The 26,598-nt window shown below is 46.4% G+C and overlaps 2 protein-coding genes across 4 annotated transcripts in view; one reads left to right on the forward strand and one right to left on the reverse strand.

The window, feature by feature from the left end:
• LOC135971533 (uncharacterized) overlaps positions 1–11,835 on the reverse strand; it is a 49,395-nt gene extending 37,560 nt beyond the window's left edge. Inside the window, exons 1-2 of the mRNA XM_065547211.1 lie at positions 11,757–11,835; positions 9,841–11,486 (exon numbers count right to left, since the gene is read on the reverse strand). Of these exons, the coding sequence (XP_065403283.1) occupies positions 10,327–11,486; positions 11,757–11,835 (1,239 nt within the window). The 3' untranslated portion in view covers positions 9,841–10,326. The remainder of the gene's footprint in view (positions 1–9,840; positions 11,487–11,756) is intronic.
• Positions 10,692–26,598, forward strand: part of CNOT6 (CCR4-NOT transcription complex subunit 6) — an 86,035-nt gene continuing 70,128 nt past the window's right edge. For 2 of the 3 annotated variants that reach the window (XM_005558808.5, XM_005558809.5), the window contains exon 1: positions 10,692–11,079. The gene's annotated coding sequence lies outside the window, so the exon portion shown is untranslated. Of the gene's footprint in view, positions 11,080–11,945; positions 12,051–26,598 lie in introns of all 3 variants that reach the window. The other variant, XM_045394669.3, reaches the window with a different exon arrangement.

Raw genomic sequence — 26,598 nt, forward strand, 5'->3', positions numbered from 1 at the left:
TTTTTTAGGGTGATGAAAATGTTTTAGAGCTAGAGAGAGGTGGTGGTTGCACGCCATTGTGAGTGTACTAAATAGTACTGAATAGTATACTTTACAATGGTTCATTTTATTATTTATTTATTTTTTTATTTATTTTTGAGACGGAGTCTAGCTCTGTTGCCCAGGCTGGAGTGCAACGGCCGGATCTCAGCTCACTGCAAGCCCCGCCTCCCGGGTTCACGCCATTCTCCTGCCTCAGCCTCCCGAGTAGCTGGGAGTACAGGCGCCCGCCACCTCGCCCGGCTAATTTTTTTTGTATTTTAGTAGAGACGGGGTTTCACCGTGTTAGCCAGGATGGTCTCGATCTCCTGAACTCGTGATCCGCCCGTCTCGGCCTCCCAAAGTGCTGGGATTACAGGCTTGAGCCACCGCGCCCGGCCACAATGGTTCATTTTATATAATGTGAATTTCATCTCAAAAAAAGGAACTGGGGGTGGGGAGATCTTCCCGCAACTGTGATAGGGTATGGAAGTATCTGGCTGGGGCTTCTACTAGTGATAGACAAGGGGACTGCTCATCCCACTGGGATCTGTTACCTATACTCAAAATGACAGTGCTAAATTTCTTCTCAATTGAGTTCACAGGTCCCTTTGCCTGAATTCTATCCACAGATTCCTTGGTGGTACACAGACCCCAGAGTAAGAATCTCTGCCTTAGGGGATGACAGGACCGTAAGAGGAAGGGATCTGGGTCCCTGAATCACACAGGGGAAGTCACCTGTGGAAATCGGAACGCCTCAATGGATAGCTAGCCCAGAAATAAACTGAGAGTGTAGCAACCCACAGATTTTGTTTGTATCTGTTTATTAGAGCAGCTAGCATTACCCTGAGCCAATAAATTCTCATTTCTGCTTAAATCACTTTAAATCAGTTTCTACTATAGAAACTGAGTGAGTCCTAATAAATTCAGACAGTGGCCTATGAATCAAGTTCTGCATGAAGAAACCTGGAACTCCTGTCCCTGGGCTCCCAGATAAAACCCTGTGGCCCCCTCCATCTCTGGGGGGACCCACATCCTCTGCATCTCTTCAGATTTTTGCCTTCGGCTCCGCTGATGTTCCTCTTGGAGACCCCGCACAGGGGTTCTAGACTAACCCACTGCCTGCAGAGGCAGGGGAGCAGATGTGGGGCCACCGTTCAGTGCACAATACCCCTTTGGGTATCCTTAAGACAAACGCCATTCCTCAGCTGGCATGTTGTGGCGTCCTGGGGACAGTCAGGTCAGTTTTGGGAAACTTTGTGTTAACTTTTGGAAGCCTTGTATTAACCTGCCAGGAACAAAAGTCAAGTCACCATGCCCTCAACTTTCCAAGGGCAATATCCATAATAAATGCCTGTCCAGGCCAGGTGCAGTGGTGCACATCTGTAATCCCAGCACTTTGGGAGGCCAAGGCGGGCAAATCATCTGAGGTCAGGAGTTCAAGAGCAGCCTGGCCAACATGGCAAAACCAAAAAACACAAAAAATTTATCTGGGCATGGTAATCCCAGCTACTTGGGAGGCTGAGGTGGGAGAATCGCTTGAACCCAGGCAGCAGAGGTTGCAATGAGCTGAGATTGCACCACTGCACTCCAGCCTGGGTGACAGAGCAAAACTCCATCTAAAATAAATAAATGATAAAAAACAAACAAAAAAGGCCAGGCATGGTGGCTCATGCCTGTGATCCCAGCACTTTGGGAGGCTGAGGCGGGCGGATCACGAGGTCACGGAGATCAAGACCATCCTGGCTAACACGGTGAAACGGTCTCTACTAAAAATACAAAAAATTAGCCGGGCGTGGTGGCGGCGCCTGTAGTCCCAGCTACTCGGGAGGCTGAGGCAGAAGAATGGCGTCAACCTGGGAGGCGGAGCTTGCAGTGAGCCAAGTTCGTGCCACTGCACTCCAGCCTGGGTGACAGAGCGAGACTCTGTCTCAAAAAAAAAAAAAAAAAGCCTGTCCTAGGTCAGGCTTCTGCTCTCAGGCCAATACATCATATCCCATAATAAGTAGCAGGGCAACTTAAAATGTTTTTCTCCCAGGGGAGTATCAGTGATTAATCTGCCGGCAGGCGTTGGCATCTTGGGACATCTCCCTGGAACTCCACCCTGGCCAGGCGCTGCAGCCAAACAGACCCACCCTCCAGCCCTCAGGCCCAAGCCCGGTGCTGCCCAACGCCCCCTGCCTCTCACACCACACACCCGACCACCAGAAACTCCTGTGGGGAGTACAATCAATACAATACAGACTGTCTAAACCGCCTAGAGTTTTGTTTGGTTCTTTTTTTTTTCCCCAATTGACAATCGAACCCACTGGTTTAAATTTAGAGGTTAATTCATCTGAAACAGTGTCCAACAGTTGAAGAAAAACAGAGCGTATTATTTGAAATGTGCTCAACATGCTGTTTAAAAACAAATTTGTCCTATTTCTAGGCCTTTTAGACACCCATATCAAGCCTCAAGTCAAACAGCCCTAAAGGCTGCCTGTATCTGGAGTTCTCATCACAGGAGTCAGTAAGTGCAACGGGTTTGTTTTTCAAGAGGCCAGCGCATGGTAATCAATTCAAATGCTTGTCTCTGGGGAGTGTGGCTGGAATAGGGATAGGGATGAGATATCCACTTCCTTTTTCATGCCTTTCTGCTTTTTAAGTTTTACTATTTTTTATTTTATTATTTGAGACGGAGTCTCACTCTGTCGCCCAGGCTAGGGTGCAGTGGCCACACGTGGTGGGTCACGCCTGTAATTCCAGCACTTTGGAAGGCCAAGACAGGCGGATTCTACCGCATTCCAGCCCGGGTGGCAGAGTAAGACCCCATCTCTTAAAAAAACAAAAAGCGTCAGTTTAGTTATGATGCTGTGTTAAAGAATGAGGAAAAAGAAGTTTAGAGAGAGAAAACAAAAAGCAAAACCAGAAACAAAACCAGATGGGCCACCTCTTCCCCTTCCCATCAATTCTCTAAGGTAAGTTTGGGGAGTGCATCTGAGCTCTGCATGGGAAGCCCATCTCCCACATTCTGAGGCCTCAAGGCATCTTCTCAGGTCCACATACTGAGTGTGAGGCCAGGAAGACAGGTGCCCAAGGAAGCAGCAGGCAGGAGGCCTGTGCCATGAAGGTGGACGCTTGGCAGAACGTGGACCGCAGGCCTCTGCCTCTTTCTTCCTTGCTGCTTCTATTCCTCTTTCTTCCAGCAACAGCATCCCTGATTTTCCTGACTACCCCACATCATTTTTTTTTTTTTTTTGAGAGTTTTGCTCTTGTCGCCCAGGCTGGAGTGCAACGGCGTGATCTTGGCTCACTGCAACCTCTGCCTCCCAGGTTCAACAATTCTCCTGCTTCAGCCTCCCAAGTAGCTGAGATTACAAGCATGTGCTACCACGCCTGGCTAATTTTTGTATTTTTAGTAGAGACAGGGTTTTACCACGTGGGCCAGGCTGATCTCGAACTCCTGGCGTCAAGTGATCTGCCTGCCACAGCCACCCAAAGTGCTGGGATTACAGGCATGAGCCACTGCACCCAGCCCCCATCAACTCTTTCCACATATGCTCGAGTGCAGCTGAAGACGATCTGCCTCCACAAGTAGGGCCTGTGACTTCTTCCTGACTGGTGTATGACACACCCCAGAACACGGTGTTCGATTCAGAGGTGGAAATGAGTCAGGCCTAGGACCTCTGTTCGACCAGTCTGGGGACGTTCTCTTTCCTGCCAGGCTTGAACCTTGAAGGAGCTGGTATCCCCTTTTCTTGAATATGGCACCTGATGATAAAGTCACCATGGAGGTGAACAGAACTGAGTGGCGTTAGCTCCCAGATCAAGCCACACCTGCAGCCAGTGGACTCTTCCTGGTCTTCCAATGCTATCTGAGCCAACTCATTCCTTTGTCTCCCTCTTAAAGCTGTTTGAGTTAGGTTTTCAACCAATTGCGGGCTAATACAATGGACTCAGGGACAAAAGATAATATGGGTAAGATATGATTGGGATCCGAAACTTCATCTACGATACCAAGCCCTATCTAAGGAGAACTGTGGCCTGCAAGCCTCAAGTCCACAGAAGGGGAGACAGATGTCCAGGGTGTGTCCATGTCTCTGGCACTGCATGGCAGTGGGAAATTTTTGTCACCAGTGCTGATCTTTGGCCAGCAAGCCTGCAACCCTAGAGAGGAGGTGTCAGACTGTTAAGAGCTGAATGGCTCCACAGGACTGTATTTCAGACTCACCAAACAACCTCTGAATGGCTTTGCTTCCCTCTAGAATGTGCTTTCCTACTAGAAGAGGGTTTGTCACACGGCTGTTCAAGTTTTTGTTGCAAATAAACCTTGGGACCTGCTTCATTCATCAGTCTCCTGTGAATTTTGGTTCTTGTGGTCAGTCTGTAATCAACACTGCGTTTCTCTGGGGGCCCTGGCAAATCCAATTGCTGGACTCATATAGTTATGGTGCACACTTGTCTTCATTTGTTTTCTTTTGCCTGTAACAGAATATCTTAAATTGAGTAATTTACATAGAAAAGGAATTTATGTCTTACAGTTCTGGAGGCTGAGAAGTCCAAGGTCAAGGGGCCACATCTGGTGGGGACTTCCTGCTGGTGGGGACTCCCTACAGTCCCAAAGCAGCACAGGGCATCACACAGCAACAGGGCTGGGTGTGCGAAGATGTTAGCTCGGGTCTGTCTCCTCTTCCTACAAAGCCACCAGTTCCTCTCCCATGATAGCCCATTAATTAATCCATGAATGAATTCATTCATTCATGTGGGTTGAACTTTACCTCAGTTAAAGAAAATAGGGTAACCTACCCTTGAGAACATCATCAAAGAAGCTTTGAGGAATTATTTAGCTTCACATACACATACTGTGAAATTCAAATACTTATTTCCCTTAGACTCTTATTCATGTCAGAAGCAGAGAGAAACAGAGTCAGAGACAGAGTTTTAGTTGACTTGAAAAACAGACCTTTATACACTGTTGGTGGAAACATAAACTGGTACAGCCTTTTCAATGAGCCATTTGGCAATATCTACCAAAACCCGGCCCACTCTTTTGTATTTATTGTAGAGATGCGGTTTTGCTATGTTGCTCAGGCTGGCCTCAACCTCCTGAGCGTAAGTGATCTGCCAGCCTGGGAGAGTCCCGATGGCCCAATTACCTCTTAAAGACCCCACCTCCCAATACTGGGCCATCCCCTGAAACCATTCTGCCCTCTAGGCCTCAGAGCCTGTGACAGCAATGGCGGCCTCAAAGACCTCCAAAATGCCCTAGAGGTCTTTCTTCCATTTTTTTTTTTTTTTTTTTTGAGACGAAGTTTCACTCTTGTTGCCCAGGCTGGAGTACAATGGCATGATCTTGGCTCACTGCAACCTCTGCCTTCCGGGTTCAAGCGATTCTCCTGCCTCAGCCTCCCGAGTAGCTGGGATTACAGGCGACTGCCATCATGCCCGACTAATTTTTTGTATTTTTAGTAGAGATGGTGTTTCACTGTGTTGGCCAGGCTGGTCGTGAACTCCTGACCTCAGGGGATCCACCCACCTCGGCCTCCCAAAGTGTTGGGATTACAGGTGTGAGCCACCACACCTGGCTCCATTCTCTTTGATGATCCTTTTCTCTGTACTTATCTTAGTGAAAGACTATTGGGCCCCTCTTGGTTTCTGCTTTTGAACACGCTTTTTCACTCTACATGGCCAGGCTGAGTTTTCCAAATTTGTCTGCTTTGCTTCTCTTTTGATTATTAATTCTGTCTTCATGAGTGCTGGAGGAGACAAATATTCAAACCACAGAACGTTCTCCACCAGTCCCGGGTTGGAATTCCAATGCTCCAGTCATGTTTGAGTGACAGACACCACAGCAACATCAACCACCATGGCCATCACCTAGGTGTCCGTTTTCATTATTCAATCACCCACCTGAGGCTCCCCTCTGAGAGTTAACAGGAATCCTGGACAGAAATACAGTTATAATTAAGCATTGATCCGGTGGCACTTAGACCCATTTCCTTGTAACAGAAAGTCATGTAGCTCCCAGACACTGACCATTGTGCACCCCCGCTGTTACTACAGACGGGATTTCTGACATTAGAGTCCTAAGGCTTTTGTTTAAAAATTACTTAAGCAGCTTGGCACAGTCATGCACGCCTGTAATCCGAGCACTTTGGGAAGCCGAGGTGGGTAGATTGCTTGAGGGCAGGAGCTGGAGACCAGCCTGGGCAACATGGTGAAATCCCATCTCAACAACAACAACAATTAACTGGGTGTGGTGTGTGCCTGCAGTCCCAGCCACTCCAGAGGCTGAGGTGGGAGGATCACCTGAGCCCAAGAAGGTTGAGACTGCAGTGAGCTGTGATCACGCCACTGCACTGCAGTCTGGGTGACAGAGTGAGACCCTGTCTCAAAAATACAGTAAAATAAATAAATATAGGCTGGGTGCAGTGGCTCACGCCTGTAATCCCAGCACTTTGGGAAGCCGAGGCGGGTGAATCACAAAGTCAGGAGTTTGAGGCCAGCCTGGCCAACATAGTGAAACTCCGTCTCTACTTAAAAATACAAAAGTCAGCCGGGTGTGGTGGTGTGCCTCTGTAATCCCAGCTACTTGGGAAACTGAAGCAGGAGAATTGCTTGAACCTGGGAGGCAGAGCTTGCACCAAGCAGAGATTGTGCCACTGCACTCCAGCCTGGGCGACAGAGCAAGACTCTATCTCAGAGATAAAAATAAAAAAATAAATATAAGTAAATAAATATAAAAGAAGTGCTCAAGCAGATCCTGAATTCCAGTCGAACAGCCGATGCCAACCAGTCTGAAGACCCCCCTAACCCTCATCCAAAGGAACCAAATCAGCATGAGAACACAGCTTCATCCTGCTCTCCTTGACAAACCAACAAGCTCCACTCTGTAGCCCACTCCAAAACCCTTGAAATTCCTAGCCCCAGACTCATCAGGGAGGCAGATGTGGTTTCTCCCTGTCTCCACATCCCGTGGGCCTAGCATTAAAACTGTTCCTGTGCTGCAGCCTGGGGTCTTGGCGCGCTGACTTGCTGTGTACGTCAGATGAGGACCCTATTCTGGTGACGCATCCATCTGTGCAACGCATTTACTGGTCAAATTAGAATTATTTTGGTTGTAAGCTACAGAAGCCAAACTCAAACTAACTTAAGCAAAAAAAAAAAAAAGTATTGTATACCTGAAATAGGTTCTGGTATAGGTCACAGGCTAAAGGAAAAAACCACTGAAATCAAACTGTCAGGCCCTTGCTGAGACTCCACATCTTCATCACTGTCTCATCTCTCCACATGGTGGGAAGATGGTGCTGGTTGCCACCAATTCATGCTGTCCTAGCTTCACATAACAATCCCAGATTGGTCCTGCTTTGGTACTGCCTGGCTGCAGCAGAAACAGGGCCCAGGCCAGGCCAGTGAGAGCCCGCCCTGGGTCTTTGGCCATTAGGAAAGAAGCACCTTCTCTAAGTGGAGAAGCTGGTAGAATCTAAGCCTGCAGGTGTTGGTGGCATCTTTCCCACCTGTGTGAGGCCAGCAGAGAGGAGAGTAGGGTGGAAGGTAGGAGGTGAGATTGATTCTTGATGCCACCTTACAATGCTTGAATGGGTCCGCATTCCCTCTTTCAATTCAATTCCCTCTTTCTTGCAAAGAAATACTGAGTTGTGAGTTTTATAACTTGCAACGGGAGGTCTGGCCTAACGTGAGCGGCACTTTGATCTGGATCTGAAAGGTGAGTAGGTGTTTTCCGGGGGTTCTCTTTAGATATGCAGAAAGAACAGGGCACGCACAGCAGAGCCACTATTGTACCCTCCTGGCGGTAGCAAGTCTCCCCAGAGGGCTCCAATAAGTCCACCCCACCCTGTATGTGTGCGCAGCTCCTCTACAGCTTATGTCCTCTCCTCTTGAATCTGGCTTGGGCTTGTGCCTGCTTTAATTAATAGAATATTGAGGAAGTGGCCTTCTTCAGAAGGCCTGGCGGCTTTGCTTTCCTCTTGGAGCCCCTGGTTGCCATGTAAGAAGTGCAGGATCACCTCCGGCTGGAGAGAGGGGCCACACACAAAGGCTGAAGGATGAGACACTGCAGAGGGAGGCCTCGTTAGGGGGCACCAAGGTGCCAGATATTCAACACCCAGCTGCCACCTTTGGCAGAGGCATGCGGCCCCAAGGGCGAGCATCAGAATCACGAGATACAGTAAAACTGTTGCTTTATGCTACCAAGATTTTGTGCAACGAGACCTCCCCACCTCCGTACGATCCTGCCAGTCACGAGGGGATTGCTACCTCTGGGTTTTGTTTGTTTTTTGAGACAGTCTCGCTCTGCCGCCCAGGCTGGAGTGCCATGGCGCAACCTTAGCTCACTGCAACCTCTGCCTCCTGGATTCAAGCAATTCTCACGCCTCAGCCTCCCAAGTAGCTGGGATTACAGGCGCCCGCCACCATACCCAGCTGATTTTTTTTGGGTATTTTTAGTAGAGATGGGGTTTTGCCACGTTGGCCAGGCTGGTCTCGAACTCCTGGCTTCAAGTGATCTGCCTGCCTCAGCCTCCCAAAGTGCTGGGATTACAGGCGCGAGTCCTTGCACCGGGCTGAGAGTAGCTGCCTCTGGCCATACAAATTACAAAAAGGCACCCAGGCTAGAGCACAGATGGCCAGGGCACTCACACAGGGAGGAGAGGCCTTGCAGGGTGTCTGTGCCACTGGCCTCTCAGCCTGGGATGCTCTGTACAACACAGGCTGCACGACTCCCTGCCTGGGGCGGAAGGAGGTTGTGCAGGGATGGCCACAGGCAGCCTGCTGGTCGGTCTGCATGTGTTCTTCCTGACTCCTGGGCTTTTGCACTGCCATCGTTGCCCAGTGTCCTATGGCCCTAGAGGCCTGGGCTGTCACTACTGATGCCATGGCAGTGCTAAGCAATGACCATCCCAAGGCCATGCTGGGGAGAGGGAGATCATCTTGATCTCTGAACAGCTTTTCCCTCATCCTTTCCTTGCCCTTCCAGCCAGGTCTCCTCCACCCCAGGCAACAGCAACCCATTTCCCACATCCCCAGCTCTCAACAGCCTTCAGTGACGCAGAAGCCTTGGTTTGCTGCTACGGTTGGTTCCTGGAACCTGTCTCACTCCCATTTCTTCAGGGTTGATTTTCCAGGAAGCAGTTAGCAGCCCATCCTACTTTGCCACATAGGTGGGCAGGCAGCTATTCCTTTTCCTTGACGCCATACCCTTCAGCATATACTTCGAATTTTTTTTTTTTGAGATAAGAGTTTCGCTCTTGTTGCCCAGGCCTGAGTGCCATGGTGTGATCTCGGCTCACCACAACCTTTGCCTCCCAGGTTCAAGCGACTCTCCTGCCTCAGCCTCCCCAGTAGCTGGGATTACAGGTGCCCGCCACCACACCTGGCTAATTTTTTGTATTTTCAGTAGGGAGGGGGTTTTGCCATGTTGGTCAGACTGTTTTCAAACTCCCGACCTCAGCTGATCTGCCCCCCTCGGCCTGTGCTGGGATTACAGGAGTGAACCACCGCGCCAGACCAATATACCTCCAGTAATTAAGTCTGTTGAGTGTTCTTCTTGCCCCTAGACTGTGAGCTTACTCAGGGCTGGGTGGGGTCTGATTCATCTCTGTGCCCTGACCATCAGTCAACTAATATTTCCTGATGTAAGCATCATGAATCAGCCCAATCATTTCTCTGCTCACCTTCAACCACCAGAGTCTGCCCCGAACACCTTTCGATCTTGGCGCACAGCAGCTGTTGTCCGTTACTCAGGCTAGGAGCCCAGCACCACACTGTCCATTAATGTACTGGAATGAATTACCATTCATGGACTGAAACGGTATGTTAACTTACTCTTTTTCTGCGTCATTGAGGAAGGAATAACATTCGCCTGCTCACGACTGATTGTCTTGTCTTTAGGCAGATCAAGATACTGGCTCCGGGCAAATACCTGTGTTTCGACGTGAATGACAGGCGAAGGCTTAAGGAAAAGGAAAAGGAGAAAAAAAGGGGAGGAGGATCAAGGAAGAGGGAAGAGAAGAGATAAAAGCGGACAACCCGGCCGGGCGCGGTGGCTCACGCCTGTAATCCCTGCATCTGGGAGGCCGAGGCGGGCGGATCACGAGGTCAGGAGATCGAGACCATCCTGGCTAACACGGTGAAACCCCGTCTCTACTAAAAATACAAAAAAAAATTAGCCGGGCGAGGTGGCAGCGCCTGTAGTCCCAGCTACTCGGGAGGCTGAGGCAGGAGAATGGCGTGAACCCGGGAGGCGGAGCTTGCAGTGAGCCGAGATCGCGCCCCTGCACTGCAGCCTGGGCAACAGAGCGAGACTCCGTCTCAAAAAAAAAAAAAAAAAAAAAAAAAAAAAAAAGGGGACCACCCGAGGCAGAAAAAGAAGTAGATGAAAAATGGAGGAGCGCTACAGAGAGGAGAAAACAGAAGTGCCAAGGCAGGAACGGAGCGGGGAGAGCGGGAACAGAAGGAGACCAAGGATGGACGGAAAGAGGACGGGGGAGGCCGGGAGCAGGGCCCGCAGCGCGCCGGGCCGGACCACCGTTCCTCAGCGCGGGGGTGAGGGGCGGGGCCTAGGCCGAGGCGGGCCGCAGCGACCCCCGCGCCGAAGGCCGGATGGTTGCGCCCAGCGACGGCGGCCAATGAGCGGCCGGGATGTTGGCGTGCCGGCGGCGGTCCGGGCGCTCGCTGGCTGAGGGACGGCGCCCGCCGCCATGATGCTTGTTTGCTTTCAATGAAAACGAGGGGGGCGCGGAGGAGGAGGCGTCGGCGTCGGTGTCGGCGGCGTCGGCGGCGCGGAGGCGAAGGCAGCGGCGGGCGCAGCGAGGCGGGCGAGGCCGGGGGCCGAGAGGGCGGGAGGGCGTAGTGGCGGCCCGCCGGGGCGGCTGAGGCGGGCGGCTGAAGCGGCGGCTCTCGGAGGGGGAACAAAGAGCAGCGACTGAGGCGGAGAGGAGCGGCGGCGGCGGCGGCGCTGCAGCAGCGGGCGGGACTGGTATGGTGGTTCCACAGGTCAGACCCCGCTGCGCTCACAGGGAGGAGGCGGCGGCAGCGGCGGAGGAAGGCGGCGCACCCCGAGAGGTGAGCGAGGCAGGCCCGAGGCCCGGCCGGGGCGCCGCTTCTCTCTGCGGCCGCGCACGGACCGCCCCGTCGGCCGGCCTCGGTCGCGGCAACTTGAGTTTCGTGGGCGGCGGGCTCGCCGCTCCCCGGCTGGCGGCTGTGGGGGGCCCTCGACGCGCCGCGATCCCGCCCCGCCCCGGGCCGCGCCCCCGAGCCGAGTCCCTGCCGGGGGGCGTTGATTGACGGCGGCGGGCGGAGGGGAGGGGAGGGGCCGGCGCCGGGCTCTGGGGTCCCGGCCGGTCCCGGCTGCCGTCGCCGGAGGAGCGAGTCCGTGGTCCCGGGACTCGGGGCCAAGACGGTGGCAACTTCGGAGGAGCGGCTCGGTGGGTGGTTCGCGTGTGGAACTTCGCACTCCGCGGCCGCAGTTACTGTCGAGCGGGAAACCCGCTGCTTACCCCCCCTAAAATGTTCTTAAAATGCAGTTTAACGCAGATTTTTGGGGGAGAGGACGGGGTGGATTACAGGTTAAAGAAGCACTTAGCATGCAGTGAAGAGATTTGTTTTATAGTATTGCTAAGGACTCGGAGATCGCGCTGGTTTCTAGAAGCAGTTTTCTCTGGGAACCCAAATTGCACCCCTCCTTTTTGTTTTTCAACACTAATCGTTATTTTCTTTGGAAACTTCCTTTGACTCTTTACCTCCTTCGCCTTCCGCGAGGAGCCTGCTAACCAACACCTGTAGCCTTCTGTTTTTAACTGTTACTGCCATTGACAACATCGTGAATGGTCATCTCGCTTGACCTTCTTGGATTTGTTGTTACTGTGTTAAGCTGATGTGTTTTAGATAATCTGCTTGAATTTGAGTTCCCATACTTACCTGTTTTCCAGGTGGATTGTCTCATTGTTAGTGCTGAATCTTCTTGCCTACTTGTATCTGGGAATTTAACTTTGAAGAGGAAGAGAGTGAATGTGAATAACTGAAAAAATAAAATAGTGTGTAGTAGCACTTTGTATTTTTTTACAATATACTAGACTTTCCCACTCCAGAACAGATTTGTAGGCTGTAGGAGTAGATGTGGGCCATTGATCAAAAGGGTGGCTTTTTTGGATAATTGCTGTTAAGACATTTATCACAGTCTTTAATTTATTTATTGTTTTTGAGACAGGATCTCACTCTGTCACCCAGGCTGGAGTGCAATGGCACAGTTCTTGGCTCACTGCAGCCTTTGCCTCCTGGGTTCAAGCGATCCTTCTGCCTCACCCTCCTGACTAGCTGGGACTACCGGCAGACACCACCACGGCTGATTTCTAAAGTTTTTGTAGAGTCTTGATTTGTTGCCCAGGCAGGTCTCCAACTCCAGAACTCAAGCGATCTTCCTTCCTTGGCCTCCCAAAGTGCTGCAATTACAGGCATGAGCCAACATGCCTGGCCATCACAGTCTTTAGAATGTTGTGACTTTTAGAGTAAAATTAGAATAAAAATGGCTTAATATCTTTAGATCTGTGATCTACTCCAGGTGTTTTGTTTTAAACAAAATATTTGAACAGCTGCTAATGAGAAAACAGACCTAGAAAGGTGGAGGTGACTTGCCCATGATACTGTAATTACGAGGGGAAGCACTGGGTTTGTGTGCATGTGAGAGCACACGAGTGTGTGACCTCATTGCTAGAGGTTTGTTCTTTTGGGAGGGTAGAGGGTATTTTAATGGTTAGAAGTTATTTCAGGTCACTTCTCAGTAGGTGAACGAGATGCTTAATGAAATGGTCAAAAAAGATTATGTAATTGCCAAGCATGATGGCTCACCATGTAATCCCAGCACTTTGGGAGGCTGAGGAAGGAGGATGGCTTGAGCCCAGGTGTTTGAGACCAGCAAGACCCTGTCTCAGAAAAATATGAAGTATTTAAAGCCTGTGATAACTGTCACAACGTAGTGAGACCCTGTCTTGATCAGTTTTTAAAAATGGTGACAAAAGACATAGATATTCTTGTGAGACTGACGATTTTCTCTGAAAGCCAATCATTAATTTCCATAGTGTCTTGATAGTGGTGATGCAGCCTAGGCAGCTCCTTTTGAATATGCCTGTTCAATTTGTAGGTATTTTCAGGTTTCTTAAATGTTGTTGGCAAAGTAAAACTACAATTATTGGGAAATTTCAAACTGTTTTCTTTTGAGCAGACATAAGGTTGGTTTATAGAATTTGGTCCTAACTACAAATGTGTAAAGGCATTGTAGGAATTTGCCCACTGTACCTGTAGTTTAAAAGTATGCATTTTATGCCAGGTGCGGTGACTCACACCTGTAATCCCAGCACTTTCGGAGGCCGAGATGGGTGTATCACCTGAGGTCAGGAGTTCGAGACCAGCCTGGCCAATACGGTGAAACCCTGTCTCTACTAAAAATACAAAATTAGCCAGGTGTGGTGGCGCATGCCTGTAATCCCAGCTATTCAGTAGGCTGAGGCAGGAGAATTGCTTGAACCCGGGAGGCAGAGATTGCCACTGCACTCCACCCTGGGTGACAAGAGTGAAACTCAGTCTCAAAAAAAAAAAAAAAATGCATTTTGGTTAATGCTTAGACATTCCAGTACCCATATTTGCCTTCTTATATTCTTTAAAGCATAAACCTTTTTCGTGGTGCAACAGAAAAGGATAATATATGTAAGACATACTGAAATAAATGTTAAGGCAGCTCACAGCTATATTCGTTGGGCCATTAGGGGTGAGGGATCAATATGTTCAGCACATTTAGAACCCATTCCCATATGTAAGTAAGGTCCACTGGTTTGGGAAGCTCTGCTTTAAAGCATTTATCACTTTGGAAAAGTCCTAATAGGCTCAGCTAAAAATGTATGTTTTACTGGGAAAACCAGAGTTGGATTTGTAGATATCTTTATACCCATTACTCAAGGTAGTCATTTTACAACAAAGTGTGATTAATAAAACACTATGTATCTGAAATTAAGAATGGCTGAGGCTGGGTGTGGTGGCTCATGCCTTTAATCCCAGCACTTTGGGGAGGCCAAGACAGGCGGATCACCTGAGGTTAGGAGTTCAAGACTAGCCTGACCAACATGGAGAAACCCTATCTCTACTAAAAATACAAAATTAGCTGGGCGTGGTGGCACATGCCTGTGATCCCAGCTACTCGGGAGGCTGAGGCAGGAGAATTGCTTGAACATGAGAGGCAGAGCCGAGAGCACACCATTGCACTCCAACCTGGGCAAAAAGAGTGAAACTCCGTCTCAAAAAAAAAAAAAAAATTGTGAATAAACTGTAAACATATACTGTATGCATAGCTGGGGTGCATTAGAGTATAATGGAATGTACTGTATTTTGGTACTTGAATAAGTAGCGAGGTTGGGGGTTATTTGATCCAAGATGGGGACTCATTTAGGCTGTCTTCACTTTACCCTTCTCTGGTCTTTATCTCTCCTTCGTCCATTTATATTTTCTTGGTAACTTAAGTTACACGTTAAGGTATGTACTGGTCACAGTGTTTGTTGTTGTTGTTGTTGTTGTTGAGACGGAGTCTCGCTCTGTCGCCCAGGCTGGAGTGCAGTGGCGCCACCTCCACTCACTGCAAACTCCGCCTCCCAGGTTCAAGCCATTCTCCTGCCTCAGCCTCCCGTATAGCTGGGACTACAGGCGCCCGCCACCGCAACCGGCTAATTTTTCTATTTGTTTAGTAGAGACGGGGTTTCACCGTGTTAGCCAGGATGGTCTCGATCTCCTGACCTTGTGATCCGCCCGTCTCGGCCTCCCAAAGTGCTGGGATTACAGGCGTGAGCCACCGCGCCCAGCCAGTCACAGTGTTTTAACACTGAGAATTCAAAGACAAATAATACTCTGATTTTGCCCTCTCATAGCGTATAGGCTTAATAGGTGCACAGAGTGCTGTGGGAGAACGCAATAGAGAATGATTAAACTTGCGGAGGGTGTGGGGGCAGTTTACGAAAAATAACACTGAATAGGATTTGCCAAACTGGGGAGAGGGAGTCGTGTTAAACAGAAGAAACTGTGGGTACACTGAGGTGTCAAGTGTTAGGGTAAGACTAGTGATAAGGTGTTATTGGAACAGTGGGCATGACTCGAGATGAGCCTGCAAAGGTGTGTCTGGTCTAGATTTTGAAGGACCATGCTTGCTAAGCTAAAAGTGAAGTTTCTACCTGTATCTTACAGCAGAAGAGAGAGCCAAAATATTTTTAGCAGGGGAGCAAGGTGATTTAGAGATCACTTTGGCATCCCTGTGGAGAATAGAGTGGAAGCCGTACAAGTATATATTTGAGGTATTATGGAGTTAGTGACTTTGGATCTATTTTTTCTTTTGGTTTTTCTTTCTTTTTTTTTTTTTTGAGATGAAGGCTCTCTCTGTCACCCAGGCTGGAGTGCAGTGGCATGATCTCGGCCCACTGCAACCTCCGCCTCCTGGGTTCAAGCCATTCTCTTGCCTCAGCCTCCCGAGTAGGTGGGATTACAGGCTCCTGCCACCATGCTGACTAATTTTTTTGTATTTTTAGTAAAGACAGGGTTTCACCATGTTGGCCAGGCTGGTTTCAAACTCCTGACCTCAAGTGATCTGCCCGCCTTGGCCTCCCAAAGTGCTAGGATTACAGGCGTGAGCCACCGTGCTCGGCTTGGATCTATTTTTAACTTGGATATGGTGTCTCCTGAGTCTGTGGTCCCTTAAGGGACTTTAGGGCTATGCCCAGTTGCTGTATAATACAGGGTCATTTAAAATCAAAATGTCAGTATGTTTTGGAAGAAGTTAAAAACAGTCAAAGCAATGAAAATCATAAAATAGTACTCATGAAAGTTCAGGTGTTGAGAACACTTGTCTTCTGAGTTAGGCTTAGGCAGGCTATAAACCTTAAGCTGGAAGATTCAACCCTATGCCCAGTTGAAATCAAAGCCACCAAGCTTAAAAAGTTATCAGTATCCTGATGGTTTGCTAGGATATGCATTGTAAACATTTTGTGAAATTTTGGGATGACAGTTTCCTCTTTAGTAAATTATTGGAATAGTGAGACTAACTTAAGGTCTAAGAAGTTCTCATACAACTGTTAATTTATACAGTCAGTTTGCTGTAAAGCAACATACAGGTTCCTAAAAAATCACTCCTTTGCATAATTGTACAGTAGAAATGACTGACAAATGGGGTTGTCAGTGACACATTTAAAAAAGGAAGCTTTATCAGTGACACATTTAAAAAAGGAACCTGGTAAAAATGATAGAACAGTTTTACACGTGTTGAATGGTTAAGAAATATATAGATACTGTAATAAATGTGGCATTTTGCCTTGAAAAGGCCTGGTTTGCTTGTGGAAAGGGATGTCAGAAAGGTTGCTGCTTGTGAGTTACTGTGAAGTGGTAGAAGAATTACCTATAATCAGATGGAAGGTTGTAACACCAGAAGCGAATAGGTGTGGCCCTTAACACGTAGTGAACTGACTTAGCTGGTAGGTGTTTGAAGTGTGTTTCAGGTATTTCTACACAGTTCAGTTCGACTGGGTGCAAACTGTCTCCTTTCATCTAGTGTTTACGTGACAAAATAGCACATAAATAAACAGGAGGTACGGCTTGTGCTCAAATTGTTCTCTAATTTGTGTTATCAGTTACACTGGAACAAGTTCACCTTTTCCTTTCTTTTTTTTCCCTTTTTCTTTCTTTTCCTTTTCCTTTTCTTTATTGACAGGGTCTCACTCTGTCACCCAAGCTGGAGTGATGATGACTTGCTGCAGCTTTGACCTCCCAGGTTCATGCGAGCCTCCTGAGTACCTGGTATCACAGGTGTGTGCCACCATACCTGGCTGATTTTTCTTATTTTTAGTAGAGATGAGGTCTCTCTACGTTGCCCAGTTTGGTCTCACACTCTTGGGCTCAAGCAGTCCTCCCGCCTTGGCCTCCCAAAGTGCTAGGATTATAGGTGTGAGCTCCTGTACCTGGCCAAATTCACGTTTTGTTTTTCTTTCTTTCTTTTTCTTTTTTTTTTTTTTTTTTGAGACAGAGTCTCGCACTGTGGCCCAGGCTGGAGTGCAGTGGCACCATCTAGGCTCACTGCAAGCCTCACCTCCTGGGTTGACACCGTTCTCCTGCCTCAGCCTCCCTAGTAACTGGGACTACAGGCACCCGCCATCATGCCCAGCTAATTCAAGTTCACGTTTTCAAAGCAAGTTTTATAGTTGATTATACTTGTTTAATACCATTTTTAAATAGTACTAAAACTCAGTTTCAAAAATCCTTGTTGAACAACCTATGTGTCAGGTCCCATGCTACCTTTGTGGGGCTTACAGTCTTTTGTCCCAAGGAGGTTTATAGTGTTGTGGAGAAAGACAAACGAACCAATAGAATACTCATCGGATTATATAGTAATTAAGAAAGCACAAAACATTTTGGGCATGCTAAGGAAAGAGAAACTCATTCTGCTTGGAAAACCCAGGGAGTCATCTCAGAGGTCTTTAAGCTGGGTTTTAAAGGATGAATAGGGATTTGTTAGGTTGAGTAGGACAGGGAGAAGGAACAGCTTGTTGGGAACAACTTGGGCGGTGGAGCATAGGACACAGGGATGAGAGGGACAGGAAGAGTGGTCAGAAACAGCTTGTGAATAGTTGTAGGCTTTTTCATAAAGTGTTGGGATTTCCTGTATAGATAGAAATCCAGTGAGAGTTTAGGTGGATATGGGTGAGCAAATGGTTTATGTAACATACTTTTTCAGGAGGCACATAATGAAAATGTAGAAGCTGGATTAAAGGAGTCAGAGTTCATTTACATCCTGTGAGAGCTCAAGTACATCGGCATAGGGGATAGAAAAGCACAGGATACCAGAATTAGGGACAGAGAAGCCATAAGCTATAAAAAAGATAGGAAAGAGTTGAGTATGATTCAGAACTTGTTTAGCTTGGAGAACTGTTGGTATGATTTAACTTGGGAAATAGAAGAACAGATTTGGGGCTAGGCACAGTGGCTCAAGCCTGTAATTCCAGCACTTTGGGAGGGCGAGACAGGCGGATCACGAGGTCAGGAGATCGAGACCATCCTGGCTAACACGGTGAAACCCTGTCTCTACTAAAAAATACAAAAAACTAGCCGGGCAAGGTGGCGGTGCCTGTAGTCCCAGCTACTTGGGAGGCTGAGGCAGGAGAATGGCGTAAACCTGGGAGGCGGAGCTTGCAGTGAGCTGAGATCCGGCCACTGCACTCCAGCCTGGGAGACAGAGACTCTGTCTCAAAAAAAAAAAAAAAAAGAAGTACAGATTTGGACAAGGAAAGTAGAATAGTTTGATTTTTGATCCGGTTAAGTTTGACATACCTTCTGGATACTTAGGGGATATGTCTAACGGGTATCTGGACCAGACAGCGGTTGGGGGTTTGATAGATTTGGTCATTGTATAGTTGGCATTGGAAGTTAGGGGATTACTCAGAAGAATGTGTGAACAAATGTTTTTCACCTTTTTGGCAGAGGTAAGATCCCCATTTGAGAATCAGTTAAGAATTATGGACTGTGCTGAACAAAATGAAAGTATGCACATATGCAAGTGTGAAACTTAACTCATGGACCACAAGAGGAGAGGACTAAGGGAACCCTAAGGAACAACTGATATTTTGTTTTGGACAGGACTGAAATGGTTAAAGAGATCGGGGCAGAACAGGAGAGAGTAATGCTGCAGATGCCAAGAGAGGTCATAGTGCCAAGAAAGGGAGTTTTCAGTAGTGATCATTGTGCCTAGGTTTAGGGTGGGATGAGGAGATCTGGAAATGGGTTGATAGGATTTGGCAGGTGGGGGAATGAAAGCAGGGAAAATCTTTATGGGACCAGGGGATATGTAAGTCAGATAGTAGATTCGGCGGAGGAGCAAATGGCAGGTTAAGATGAAGAAGGTTATAGACTACTATTTGGAAAAATTTAAACTAGAAGAGAAGGAAAGAAGGATAATAGTTTAAAGAGGAGACAGGGTCGAGAGAAGGTAGGCACCTGTGTTAGTCACCAGCTTTGTTTCCTTAAGTCCAAAACTTAGGAATTAACTTTATAATACATATTGCATGTATGTTTTTCAAACGTTCCCCTGATCTGTTGGTTGAAATGATTGCATTTTTATTTGGTCACACAAAATTGTTTTGCCTGTGGAATTTTGTGTGATTTCAAAAACAATAAATTTTTTTCCTCATTAGAGGTAGAGATTATCTGATGTAAAATCGTAATTACAATTTTCAGCCTTCAGTTACTAGAAGAATAAGATTTGCTTTCCTATGCCTTGTGCTAGGTTTGCACTTATGTTGTGCTCCATTGCCTAAACTTTGGTTAAATATTTGATGCAGTTTTAAGTGTAAAATAGTAGCAAAGAGGAAATCATTAGACACGGTCATTTTCTTTCCAAGTTATTGCTACGAACACATAGAGACTTAATAAAACAAATTAGCCAGTGGCTCTGTATATCCAAATACAGAGCATTACTGGTGATTCTCTGGGTGCATTGAGTGACTGTATATAGTTTTATTAGGCAGATTTTGATTATAGGGAGATAGATGTATTAGCAATCTCTCCTAATTAAAGACCAAACAGCGATGAAGATATGACTTGACTACATTAAATCAAAAATTGTATTACACTCAGCCTTTTGGGAGGCAAGTATTTTTGCTCTGTAAGATTATGTATTGTTGCTAAGTAAACACTTCAGCATCATAAAAGAATGTTTGATGAAGCTAACTGCCATGTTTTAGACCAGTAGTTTCCTTTGTTAATCTAAAATTATGACAATGATAACTATAGTTTATTTGAGACTTAAAAAATTGTCATTTGGTTTTTAGTTTTGTGGAAACTATAGAAACTCAAAAGATACAGGGGTTCGTAACCACTGAAGAAAAAAAATAGTGTTGAATGCCAGTGGTGCAGTGGGCTCTGCTGCTTTACATGTATCTCATTTAATCCTCACACCAAAATTGTGACATAGATATCACCAATTTATAAGTGAGGAAATTTAGGCAATAAGATGATTGTAAGCCCATCATTTCAAGCCAGTACTTGATACAGGTCTGACTCCAGTTTTTTTTTTTTTTTTTTTTTTTGAGATGGAGTTTTCACTCTTGTCACCGAGGCTGGAATGCAGTGGAACAATCTCGGCTCACTGCAACCTCTGCCTCCTGGGTTCAAGTGATTCTCCAGCCTCAGGTTCCCGAGTAGCTGGGATTAGAGGTGTGCGCCACCATGCCTGGCTAATTTTTTTTATTTTTAGTAGAGACGGGGGTTTGCCATGTTGGCCAGGCTGGTCTCGAACTCCTGACCTGAAGTGATCTGCCCAACTTGGCACCCCAAAGTGCTGGGATTACAGGTGTGAACTACTGCGCCCGGCCCCAGTTTGTATTCTTACTAACACTGTGCCCCTCCTTCCTTTTTCTTTTTCTTTTTTTTTTTTTTTGAGACAGAGTTTCACTCTGTCACCCAGACTGGAGTGCAGTGGTGTGATCTTAGCTCACTGTAACCTCCGCATCCTGGGTTCAAGCGATTCCCCTGCGTCTGCCTCCCGAGTAGCTGGGACTACAGGTGTGCGCCACCACACCCGGCTAATTTTTTGTGTTTTAGTAGAGACAGAGTTTCACCATGTTGGTCAGGATGGTTTTGATCTCTTGGACCTTGTGGTCTGCCCGCCTCAGCCTCCCAAAGTGCTGGGATTACAGGCATGAGCCACCGCACCTGGCCCCTTTTTCCTCTTAACACACTCTCATGGTTTTATGACTGGATTGGTCCTTTGAGGTTAATTTGATAATACAGGAAGACCCAATTGTTGACCCAAATTTATAACCCTTTACACTTGTAGTTGATCATGTTGACATAATAGAGCTAAGTGGCAGAGTCTGTGTTAATATTTATGATTCTCTTGGTTATGGATCAAAAACTTCCCGAGAGTCCACGTAAGAGTACTTTTCATGCTCATCAAAAATTCAGTTATAAAGCCTTTCATTATTTTGGAAAAGGCAGTCTGTAGTCAAAAAGCGGTGTGTAGCTTTCATGTTTTCTGAAACATTATCAGTGGCCTTAGAGTAAGATTCTAGTGTTAAAGGCTTCTTGATGCTTTGTAAGGTCAACATTTTATGAATAATTTTCTTTCTTAGTTTTAAGGGGAAAAAACTAGTGGATCAAAACTGATTGCTTATACATTACAACCTCCCAAGTCATTGTGTATCTGAATTAGCAGCTAGAATAAATATTGAATGGCTCAAAAGACCAAAATTCCCACTAGATAGTAGTACTTAGAATACTATGGTTCATTGTAAGAGCAGGGGCAGTAAATAGATTTTGGAAAGTCTGGCAAAAGGTAAGAAAAATGCAAAGATTCACGTTGGCATAAATATTACGGTGCTGAAGCAATAAACTAAATGGTGGTTGCTTGTCTCATGGTATGAGAACAGATTTAGGATTGATGACTTCCTCACTGCTTACCTTTTTAATCTTGGTGAGATTTTACTACACAAATCATGGTTTTGACTTAATACCTTACGTTAGTGGGCAGACTTTAAAGGGATTTGCAAAACTGTGAGACAGTGTCAGTGTCACTCTTCTCACTAAATTTTACTTTGTTTTTTAAAATAGTTTTCATTAAAATGCCATTTAACATGTAATAGGTTTATTACTGTTACAGAGTTCATATTTTTAAAGTTCTCAGTTTTAATTTGATTTTTATTGATTATTGATAACTATAACCCACATCAACGAAAGTTCTGAGGTACTAGTTAATTTTTAAGAGTACAAAAGGGCCCTGAGAAGGGTCCTGAGATCTGCTCAGAACACTTTGAGTGTCTTAGTGTGTTGTGGAGGGTTTGGGACTATAAAGTACAGATGAAGAGGGTAATTTGGGAAAGATGATGCATCTGAGACATAAACGAGGGGCTCATGGTCCCAGCAACATAATATTTGGATAATGAACAGAAGATTTTGGTCTTGCAAATGATAAAATTCTTGAGAATGAGGCTGTGGTAGAATAGAAAGACTAGCTTTGGAGTTAGATTGTCCCTGGTTCAAATCCCAGCTCTACAACTCAGTTACTTAGAGTGTGCAATCTGGGGCAAATTACATAAATTCTGGGTCTCAGTTTCCCCTTCTATAAGATGGAGGTAGAATTTACCTCGTGGGTTGCTGTGAGAATTAAATTGAGGTCATACAGGTAAATTATTGCGTAGTGGTTGAAAGCACAAACTTGAATCAGACTTGGGTTAAAAATAACAGTTGTGCCATTTAGTATCCTCGTGACCTCAGGAAAGTTATTTATTCTCCGGACCTTTTCTCTTTATACAAAGATTATAATAGTGTCTGCTTATAAGAGTACTGACGGTTAGATGAGACAATGCATGTAAAGTGCTGGATAGACCTGGCAGGTAATGAGTGCTCACAGAATAGTGGCTACTCTATGCCTAGTGCAGTGCATGGCAGACAGGTGCCCGACACCCTTTTGCCATTACACCTATCTGTTTAATGTTTGCTCTTATTGTGCCATTGTGTCCCTAAGATAGATTTTATATAGTTTAACCTTTAAGTTTGCCCCCTTACTTCTTACCTCAGGCTATCCCAGAACCAGTATTCTTAGTTCCCTTGGATATTGAAGTCCTTTCTGTTTTCTCTAGATTTTGCCTTTTAGATAATAGTTTTTCTTATTCCTAGTAAGATAGGCACTGCTTTTAAGGCTTTTTTTGCACTCTTAACAAAATGTTTGCTTTTATACTATCATGGTTTCTCCCTTTGAATTCATATAAGCATTACCTGAATATTTGACAAGTTCTGGAGTTATAAAAATATTTAAGATATGTAAGTGGAAGGAGCCTGTGTTACAGAATGTGAGATAAAAAAATACTAAGGCAGGGTTAATGAATATAACAGTAGACATGTTTTCAAGGTTTAGCATAGCTCAGAGCTGGAAACAGTAAACTTCTGTGTTTGGGAGGGATATGGAGGAAGGTTGTGATGGACCTTTTGAAGTTGAATGTCTGAGTTGGCATTTGAAGGATGACTAGGGGCCTTTTGATGTCTGGGGCATTTCAGACCGAAGACATAGCATTGCTAAGGCATGAAAGTTTGTGAAGGGTAAGTGGGAATTAGGGAGATCCCAGATGATACTAAGGAGGTTTACAGAGATCAAGTCAGACTCAACTTACTTGTTTTGTAAATGAGCCTGGGTTTCCTGTTTCCAAGGGTGTTGAGATGAACAAGATATAGTTTTAGGGGCCCAGTGTGGTGGCTCACGCCTGTAATCCCAACATGTTGGGAGGCTCAGGCGGGCAGATCACCTAAGGTCAGAAGTTCGAGACCAGCCTGGCCAACATGGTGAAACCCTGTCTCTACTAAAAATACAAAACAATTAGCCAGGCGTGGTGGTGGGTGCCTGTAATCACAGCTACTCTGGAGACTGAGGCAGGAGAATCACTGGAACTTAGGAGGCGGAGGTTGCGGTGAATTGAGGTCACGCCACTGCACTCCCACCTGGGCAACGAGAGTGAGACTCTGTTTTAAAAACAAAACAAAACAAAAGATAACAGTTTTAGGAACATGATGTACTTGTATTTCTAGGACTGTCACTTTGGACAGTGTATTTAGTACATTTTTGCACTGCTATAAAGAAATGCTTGAGATTAGGTAATTTTTGAAAAAAGGTTTAATTGGCTTATGGTTCCACAGGCTGTGCAGGAAACGTGGCTGGGGAGGCCTCAGAAAACTTAAAACCATGGAGGAAGGTGAAGGGGAAGCAGGTAGTCTTCACAGGGCCAGAGCTGGAGGAAGTTGGGGCGGAGATGCTACACAGTTTTAAACAACCAGATCTTGCAATAACTCACTTTCTGAGACAGCACCAAAGTGGAAAAGCTACCCCTGTAATCCAGTCACCTCCCACTAGGACCCACCTCCAACGGTGGGAATACAATTTGACATGAAATTTGGGTAGGAACACAGACCCAGACCATATCAGACAGTATCTAGGATGGATGAGAGACGGGGAGAGTGGTGGAAGAAAGAACATGGGTCTGAGACTGAATAGCCCAGGTAAGAGCTGAGGGGATTAAGGCAGAGTGGATGGGAGATTTAGGAAGTAAAATGGGTTAGAGTTGGAGACTGAATATGAAGCCTGTGATTAGGTGAGGAGGGGTCAAGGATATACTCATATTTTTGGCTTGGAAAACTGGGTAGTAAGCATAGGAGAAAGGGCAGGGTTGAAGACCAAGATGATAATTTGTTTTTTTAGTTTGAGACGGAGTCTTGCTCTGTCACCCAGGCTGGATTGCAGTGGCGCAATCTTTGCTCACTGCAACCTCTGCTACCCAGGCTCAAGCGATTTACCTGCCTCAGCCTCCTGAGTGGCTGGGACTACAGGCGCACACCACCATGCCCAGCTAATTTTTGTATTTTTGGTAGAGACGGGATTTCACCATGTTGGCCAGGATGGTTTCGATCTCCTGACCTTGTGATCCACCTGCCTCAGCTTCCCAAAGTGCTGGGATTACAAGTTTGAGCCACCACGCCCAGGCTAGTAAATTTTTTTATGTTTCTATTTTTTCAAGGCAAGGTCTCACGGTCACCCAGGCTAGAGTGCACAGGTGCCATCATGGCTCACTGCACCCTCAATCTCTAGAGCTCAAGCAATCCTTCCACCTCATTCTCCCAAATAGCTGAGACTACGTGTGTGCCAACATGCCAAGCTAATGTATCTTATTTTAATTAATTAATTTTATTTATTTATTTATTTATTTATTTGAGAGGGAGTCTCGATCTGTCGCCCAGGCTGGAGTGCAGTGGCGCGATCTTGGCTCGATGCAACCCCTGCCTCCCGTGTTCAAGCGATTCTCTTGCCTCAGCCTCCCGAGTAGCTGAGACTGCAGGCACGTGCCACCATGCTCGGCTAAGTTTTGTATTTTTAGTAGAGATGGGGTTTCACCATATTGATCAGGCTGGTCTCAAACTCCTGACCTCGTGATCCACCTGCATCGGCCTCCCAAAGTGCTGTGATTACAGGCTTGAGCCACCATGCCCAGACTATTTTATTTTATTTTAATTTTTTTGAGACGTGGTCTGGTTCTGTCACCCAGGCTGGAATGCAGTGGTGCGATCTCGGCTCACTGCAACCTCTGCCTCCTGGGCTCAAGCCATCCTCCTACCTCAGGCTCCCAAGTAGCTGGAACTGTAGGGGCACGCCACCACACCTGGCTGATTTTGGTATTTTTTCTACAGACCAGGTTTTGCCATGTCACTGGTCTTGAACTCCTGGGCTCAAGTGATCCTCCAGCCTTGGCTTCCCAAAATGCTGGGATCACAACTTGTGAGCCACTATGCCTGATTTTTTTTGTTTTTGCTTTTCTTTTTTTGAGATGGAGTTTCGCTCTTGTTTCCCTGCCTGGAGTGTGATGGCAGATTCTTGTCTCACTGCAACCTCTGCCTCCGGATTCAAGTGATTCTCCTGCCTCAGCCTCCCAAGTAGTTGAGATTACAGGCATGTGTTACCACGGCCAGCTAATTTTTTGTGTGTGTGTTTAGTAGAGACGGGGTTTCATCATGTTGGTCTAACTCCTGACCTCAGGTGATCCACTCGCCTCGGCCTCCCAAGGTGCTGGGATTACAGGCGTGAGCTGCCACACCCAGCCTGATTTTTTACTTTTATGTAGAGACAGGATCTCCCTACACTGCCCAGTCTTGAACTCCTGGGCTCAAGTGATCCTCCTGTCGTGGCTTAGTAAGACCTTTTTGATATCTTGGTTTTTTGGGTTTTTTTTTCACTAGCTTCTCTTTGTTAAATTCCTCCTATGCAACTCATATAGTTGGCTTTGGGAGATTATCACAGGGTTCTAATACCAAGATACCTGTCATAGTATCATCACCAGTTTGTAGAAGTAGTGTCAAAATGTGTAGTTATGATTTAAGTTTTGCCTGTTGGACAAGAGTAGTTATGTTTTGCAGAAGCTTTCTGTTGTTGCTGTTTTTTGTTTGTTTTCCCACAAGGAAAGACTGATGATAGACATTTGCCACTAAGGATAGCTTCTAAATGAGGTTTATCATCTGTAAACTTTTTTTTTTTTAAGAGCTGTCGTTTTACTGTGTTGCCCAGGCTGGAGTGCAGTGGCTGTTCACAGGTGCAGTCATAGCATGCTATAGCCTCAAACTCCTGGACTCACCCTGTCCGCCTGCCTCAGCCTTCCGAGTAGCCAGGCCTTCTATCCGTAAATTTTAACTGGCCAATATGTGAAGGAAACCTGACTAGAAAGAGAAGGAAACAAATGTGATGACATTGGGAGGCAGCAGATTTTGGGTTTGAAGTGAGAGTGGAAGTGCCTTAACTGAATTGAGGCTGTGAGAAAGGCTTATGACTGTAGTCTAATGGAGCCAGGTGGGTTTATTTATACTAGAGGCACATAATTTTAATTTGTAGAATTCAAATAATATACTCGTCAAAAACAGCAGGCGAATATATTAAAGAATGTGGTAGGCCTGCCATCTCAGTCATAATTGTAATTTGAAATTCCAGAGTATGGGTATTAAAAAAATAGCATTTATTAAATTATTGTCTTTATATGATAT

Source organism: Macaca fascicularis, chromosome 6, assembly GCF_037993035.2.
Source record: "Macaca fascicularis isolate 582-1 chromosome 6, T2T-MFA8v1.1".
Lineage (NCBI taxonomy): Eukaryota > Metazoa > Chordata > Mammalia > Primates > Cercopithecidae > Macaca > Macaca fascicularis.